This window comes from Garra rufa, chromosome 3, assembly GCF_049309525.1.
Source record: "Garra rufa chromosome 3, GarRuf1.0, whole genome shotgun sequence".
NCBI classification, from domain to species: Eukaryota; Metazoa; Chordata; class Actinopteri; order Cypriniformes; family Cyprinidae; genus Garra; species Garra rufa.
The window spans coordinates 43,930,065-43,937,392 of record NC_133363.1 but is presented as its reverse complement, the minus strand read 5'-3'; the positions used below and the strand labels follow the sequence as shown (position 1 = coordinate 43,937,392).

General features: G+C 36.2%; 1 protein-coding gene across 1 annotated transcript in view; it reads right to left on the bottom strand.

Moving 5' to 3' along the window:
- Positions 1–6,816, bottom strand: part of herc1 (HECT and RLD domain containing E3 ubiquitin protein ligase family member 1) — a 59,160-nt gene extending 52,344 nt beyond the window's left edge. Inside the window, exons 1-5 of the mRNA XM_073836221.1 lie at positions 5,890–6,816; positions 5,713–5,808; positions 3,111–3,305; positions 2,719–3,030; positions 2,510–2,606 (exon numbers count right to left, since the gene is read on the bottom strand). Coding sequence (XP_073692322.1) covers positions 2,510–2,606; positions 2,719–3,030; positions 3,111–3,305; positions 5,713–5,808; positions 5,890–6,804 — 1,615 coding nt within the window. The 5' untranslated portion in view covers positions 6,805–6,816. The remainder of the gene's footprint in view (positions 1–2,509; positions 2,607–2,718; positions 3,031–3,110; positions 3,306–5,712; positions 5,809–5,889) is intronic.
- Between the last annotated feature and the right edge of the window lie 512 nt (positions 6,817–7,328).

Here is a 7,328-nt window from a genome sequence, read left to right as displayed (position 1 = left end):
CATGCTGCAATAAGCACATAAGATATGATGCTGTTGCATTAATAGGAATAAATAAATTCCTTAGCAGATTTAGACAGGTGGAGGTGGAGGGTTTCAGAGTAACACTGATAGCACATTGAAGGATTAGCTTACAGCAAACAATGAACAAGACTACTTCAATATTGAGCAAGCAAGTCTTATTGGCTGCCAACTGAAAACCAATCAATTTATGCCACGTAATAAATGATGTGATTGCTAATGGTATATAGATATAAAAAAAATTCTGCATTTAAAAAAAAGTAGGTAAAAAAGTAATATTGTAACATTTGTAAAATATGTTAAATATCTTAAAAAACAGATAGTTTAGATAGATAGTTTACTATTTTAATATATTTAAAAATTTATTTTATTTATATGATGGCAAAACTGAATTTTCAGCATCCATTAAAGAGTTAGTTCATCCAAAATTGGAAATTCTGTCATGAATGTCTCGCCCTCATGTCATTCTAAACCATAAGACCTTTATTAATCCTCGGAACACAAAATAAGATGTTTCGGATGAAATCAGAGAGCTTTCTGACCCTGCATAGACAGCAACACAATGACACATTCCCAGGCCCAGAAAGGTAGGTAAGGACACCATTAAAACAGTCCATGTGACATTAGCACCACATAGCATACATTGTAGCACTCCCATTTAGGGCTGGGCGGTATGACGGTATATATCGTTACCGCGGAATGAAATGTGTACCGTAAAATAATTTTTTATTCCGTGTATACCGCTAAATGTAAATAAGTGGGCGTGGCCAACTCACGTGCAGCACGCGTGAGTCTGAGACTGGTCAAACCATTGAATGCAAGACTGAAGGATACACTGGGAGGTTGTAAAAACATGGAAAATGAGAAACGAGTCCTTTTCTTTTCTTAAATATTCAAGCTTATTTATTATATAAAGCCCTTTTGTGCATTTTCTGGAATAACTACCCAGTGTTTTCCCTACCATTATCTTTGGGGCACCCCCGCCCCCTTGAACGTCAAGTTCATTTTATTTTCGATATAACGCCAGATCACAATAGAAGTCATTTAAGGTTATCTTTCCTATAGAACAGGTCTATACATTGTTCTTTTATTAAACAAACTAAATAGCCTTATGTTATTTATCTTATTTACACGAAGGCATGTCATTTCTGTCTCTATATGGTCGCGCGTTTGTCTTCTCCGCGAAAACACAGACGTGATCGCGAACTCCATTCATAAAAACGGAATTTACTATAGCGCGGAATGCCACGGAATTCGTTGATTTTTGGATTAATAAATCAAAAGTTGGCCTGTCACTTAATTCAAATCGCGATACGGACTAGTGTCTGTGAAAACTGAAATGCAAAAAGACCGTTTTAGTATGAATCCTGCATGTTCTGTTTGCCTCTGTATGCATGAATGGTGGAGACCGTTTTTTACTACACGCATACTGAAGCGCGCATGAAGCTCTCGCTATTTTTTGGCATTTGCATCTTACATGAACAGATAAACTCAGTCTCCAAAGCTGCTGTGAGTGTCAGTTTTACCGTTTCATTTGAGAAAACTAGCATCATATCATACTGTACACACAGTAACTTCACGGCAACCTGTCAAAATAAAAGTACGGTTTAACATGTAACAGAACAATATTAGTCTTGTATTACTTTTGTACAGTATAATGTAGGTGTTTATATATTCCTATTTAAATAATTTACATAAAACAATATATATGATAAAAAATAAATATTACAACAAGATTAGCCACTTAATTGTAGAAAAAAATACTACAATTATTATTTAAACGTTTTAAACTGAATATAATTTTTCTTCCATGTATTGATTTTAACAGTAAACCTCATTTTGTTTGCCAAAAATTAAAAGGGTTTATTTTTCATTTGATTAAAAATAAATAAATGTTTATGCTTTCATTTGATTATCAGAAAAATTAAAACACATAAGAATTTAAAAAAAAAAAAAAAAAAGCAAAAGATTGCAGAGCCCTATTGTTCAAAATGTTAAAATAGAGAGTTTTGGACTTATTTTTCCACTTGAATTAATGTTTTCGTTATTACACAAAGTAAAACCTAGGGGAACCACTGCTACCTATATAAAAAAGTATATAGTGAAAGATATCGTTACCGTGAAATAAAATTTCGGTCATACCGCCCATTAATGGTGGTGAAGACTGACACGGAAGAGAAGAAATTGTTGAATAAAGTTGCAATTTTTGTTTTCTTTGTGTACAAAAAAGTATTCTTGTAGCTTCATAAAATTGAAGTTGAACCACAAATGTCACATAGAATATTTTAACGATGTCCTTATATCTTAATATTTTAATTTGTGTTCAGAAAATGAACAAAGATCTTACATGTTTGGAACAACATGAGACAGAGTAATTAATGACAACAGAATTTTCATTTTTAAGTGAACCATCCCTTCAATGTTGAAACAAAAAACTGCTTTTTAACAAATGTTTGTAACAAATATAATATTTATATAGACAATTATATACCTAATCTACCAAAGTCACCCTCTCCCCAGGTGTAGAGCTCTCCATCCTCACTGACTGCAGCACTGTGTCTATACCCTGCTGAAACACAAACCACCACCTACAAACAAACACATGCAAGCAGCAGAAGACATTAATCATTTAAACACACAGATCCATTTGGAGAGTTCAAAAAGATCAAGTGATGCATAACAACTGTATAAATCTAGTACCTTTCCTTGTAGAGGGCCCTGTATTAGTTTAGGATATTTCTGGGTAGAGCTGTTTCCATGACCCAGTTTGCCATAATCTCCATCACCCCAGCTGAACACCTCTCCCTCGCTGGTGAAGGCTAACGTGTGGCCATCTGAGCCTTTGGATGATGAAACTTTCTTAATGGCACGGTGAGGTTCAAAGGTCAACTTCTTAAGAGTGGACTGGTTGTTTGAGTCACCCAGTCCCAGGCGCCCATAGCTGCCCTTTCCACACGCTCGGACTGAACCATCAGAGGAGATGACAAATGTGCAGTACTGGCCAGCTTCAATCTGTAGACACGAGATGTGTTCATAAAGAGGGATACTAACACTGACATGGCATGAATAGTTAATACGAAGATGCTTTCTACCGTTTGTGCATCACTGAAGCTGGGAGCGAGTTTGGGCTGGAGGATTTTCTCTTGAGTGCCCTCTACGAGCTGGTGGCTGCTGTTGCTGCCCCACACATAGACCTCACAGGTTTCAGATACCATGGCTGCCTCACCTGCCTGAATACTGTCTGGACTCGCACAAGTTCTTGAGTAGTCGGAAGCCATGCGACATACCTATCAGGAAATGAATTTAAAACAAGAGTGTCAAACACATGGCCCAATTCAAGCCCACAGGATGATTTAAGAAAATTAAGGAAAACCCTCAAATGCAAAAATTGGTATTATATATACTCCTAATTTTCTATTTTAGATACAGCATGACTGATTTGTTGTGTAGCATGTTATAGCATGCATCTTAAAGCAGCAGAAATTCACTTCTAAGTGTGCACAATGGCAGTTAAAACTGGATTTACTAGATGACAAGCATCAGAGGACAAATCACTCACGGCAGTAATGAAACCATAGACAAGAACAAGAAAAATGTATACTGCAAGTAAATTTCTTAACTGTTTCAGGTCTGTACTGATACGCATTCATAGATGAAGACTCAATGAGTTTGATTCAAAGGCAGGTCTATTATCAAAAAATCTATAATTTTGACCCGTATAATGTGTTTTTGGCTACTGCTACAAATGAACCCGTGCTACTTAAGACTGGTTCTGTGGTCTGCGGTCAAATATGTTACTTTTGTTTTACCCTAATATTGGCTAGTAAAGCACCATAACTTGTCTTATTCACTGTTTTAGGTAAAGGAGCATGATAAATATTAATCCGGCTCAAGGTAATGTTTAGATTGAAACTGAAAAAGAGTTTGGCTTTGGGGGTATCATAAAAATCTAAAATCAATACCATTTAAGAAAACTGCAAAGCATGTCAACAAAACCCCACAAATCCTGAACTATATAATATTGTGGCTAAACTGATTCACATTTAATTTGGTCCAGATTTACGTGTATTGTTATAGTAATACTTTGAGCATTGGGAGCAGCTGCCTACCTTTCAAGTACGAGAGAATACACAGAAAATAAATAAATAAGACTCTTTTATGCTGACAAATTACATCACCAATTATTACAACTATTTCACTCTATTCTAGGTCATAAACAATTGGTCAATTGGACTCCTGAGAACTTGAAAAAACTGAATGAATAAATTCCTTATGAAAGACGTCCTACATTTGAAACAAAACCAGGGTGATAACATTTCAACAGTTTTGTATACTTAACCTGATAAAGCCTAGCGTATCATATTTGATACATACAATTTTAAAGCTTCTGAGGAATGCTTATTTGTACATCTCTCAATCATCATTGTTCTGCATTATATGTTACATATAAATAGCAGCAGCAGCACCAAATTGGATATTTTTGATCATTTAGGGTCTGTAAATAAAAACTGATTTTTCATCTCCAATGTGGATCTATATTCTCCTATATCACACAATATGAGCCACAAAAGCTTGAAAAATATGAAACTTAACAAAAAACATGCAATTTTTTAAAAATATTTTATTTAAAGGTTTAATAAATTGCTCCATTTCTAAAAAAATATATAAATACATTTTCTAAAAAATATTTTTCATATATATATTCATATATTTTTATCAAATGTCAGGCTTTACATTGTTACTACCAGTCAAAAGATTTGGAATGTTTTTTAAAGAAGTCTCTTCTGCTCACCTAACCTGTGTACAGAAAAACCTGTACAATTTTGAAATATTTTTACTATTTAAAATAACGGCTTTTTATTTGAATATGTTTTAAAATGTAGTTTATCCCTGTGATCAAGGCTAAATTTCCAGAATCATTACTCCAGTCTTCAGTGTCACATGCTCCTTCAGAAATCATTCCAATATGTTGATTTGCTGTTCTAGAAACATTTTTTATTTTTATTATTATCAATATTTAAAACAGTTTAGTACATTTTTTAGGATTTTTGATTAATAGAAAGATCAGCATTTATCTGAAATAAAAAGTGTTTTGTAACATTATACACTATACCATTCAAAAGCTTGGAGCCAGTATAATTTTTTATTTGGGGGAAAGAAATTATAGAAATTAATATATTTTTTTTAGCAAGGATGCTTTAAATAGATCAAAAGTGATGAAAAAGACATTTATAATGTTACAAAATATTTCTAATTCAGATTGACTTTCTATTGATAAAAAAACTGAAACAATTCTACTTAGCGGTTTCAACATAATAATAATAATAAATGTTTTTTGAGCAGCAAATCAGAATATTAGAATGATTTCTAAAGAATCAAAAATTAAGCTTTGAAATCACAGAAATAAATTACATTTTAAAATACATTCAAATAGAAAACAGTTATTAAATAGTACAAATATTTCAACATTTTACTGTACTTTGGATCAAATAAATGCAGGCTTAGTGAGTAGAAGAGACTTCTTTAAAAAACATTAATAATCTTACTGTCCAAAAACTTTTGACTGGAAATGTATATCAAAGTACCAATACATTGTATTAACAGTTTTTCATTGAGCGATTCATCTGTCAGATGACAAGCCTCCTACTGTCTATGCAACAAATATACATGAACATATTCATATGTGCATTTTACCTCCTCAAACAGACAAAGTGCAGCCTCATATAGGGAACAGAGACCATCAGGTGTGCGGGTCGGCTCCCTCCATTGGCTACGATCAGCAGATGAACCCTACAATACCAGACATTCAGTCATTTAACAACATCCAACACTATGTAAAACAAATGTATGAGTGTTTTAGTGAGCATATACCAGTGAACGCCTCATCTGCATCAGAATGTTCATGAAGCAGTCGTATCCCATCAGCCCCTCCTGGCTCTGCTCCAAGCTGCTGACACCGGCCGATGCAGCCAGGGCCATCTCAACCCACTCCAGCAGGTAGCGCAGTGACCCTCGCTGCGCTGCCAGTCCCAGCAGCAGCTCACACGCCAGCCTCCTCCCAACCACATCGGCCCCTGAGTTCCGCATGGTCACTCCTTTGAGAAACGTGGTGACCTGGGCTAAGCAGTCCAAACCCATGGGTGGAATCTTGCTTTCGTTAGCCAAAGACAGCGGTGGAAGAGAGCCCACCACTTCGATGGCCGTGGTGATAACGTCGTTGCAAAGGTTGATCCCTGGACCGGCCGGAGGAAGCGTCCAGCTCTGCCTGAGCAACGCAAACAGCAAACTAAGTCCCGTTCGCACGCCCATCTCAATGAGGGCATCTGTACTAGAGCGTGGCCGCTCACTAACTGCTTGCAAGTCTGCAGAACCCAAAGTGTTTTCGGTCGAGTGCTGCTGCTGTTTGACCTTGCCCTTGTCATGGTATTTGTTGGAAAGTGCGTAAAAAACCCGCTGCAGCACTAGTAGACGTTTGCGGAGGGCAGTGGCGAAAGGCGAATCTGAGCACACCGTCTTGGCCAGAGCAAGCTGACTGGCCAGCAACGCATCAAGATAATGTTCCTGTTCGTCGCTGGACAGACACTCTCGCTCAAAGTCCGGCAGCTGAGGGCCCTTCAGACATAGCACCTGCTGAGGGAGAAGAACCACCTCCTTATTGGACAGTAGCTTGCCATACAGGAGAGCCACGCCTTCACGAGTGGAGATGGACTCGCTGTCCTCAGCGATCCAGGAGCTGTTGAGGTGCTCCAACCATTTTAGTTTTACTGGTGGAATCATCGCAGCCATGGTGCCACTTTACAGCCTCACTGTCACATCTGAGAGATAAAAAGGCATAGTGAATCTAGGGACGCAGAAATATGAATTTTTGATACAGATGGGTCAATTATTTTTTGTTAAATGTGACCATGAACCACATACATCATCTGAAATCTGAATTTGTTAGGATAGGACAATATTTGGCCCGAGATACAACTATTTGAAAATCTGGAATCTAAGGTTGCAAAAAAAATTAAATACTGAGAAAATCGCCTTTAAAGTTGTCTAAATGAAGATTTGGCAATGCATATTACTAATCAAAACTTAAGTTTTGACATATTTACAGTTGGAAATTTACAAAATATTTACATGGAACATGATCTTTACTTAATATACTAATGATTTTTGGCATAAAAGAAAAATTGATAATTTTGACCCATACATTGTATTGGCTATTGCTACTTGAGACTGGTTTTGTGGTCTGGGGTCACAAATAAACGGTCAATAATAACATTCTATACAATATTAAAATTCTATTTGTACAGACAAAAGTA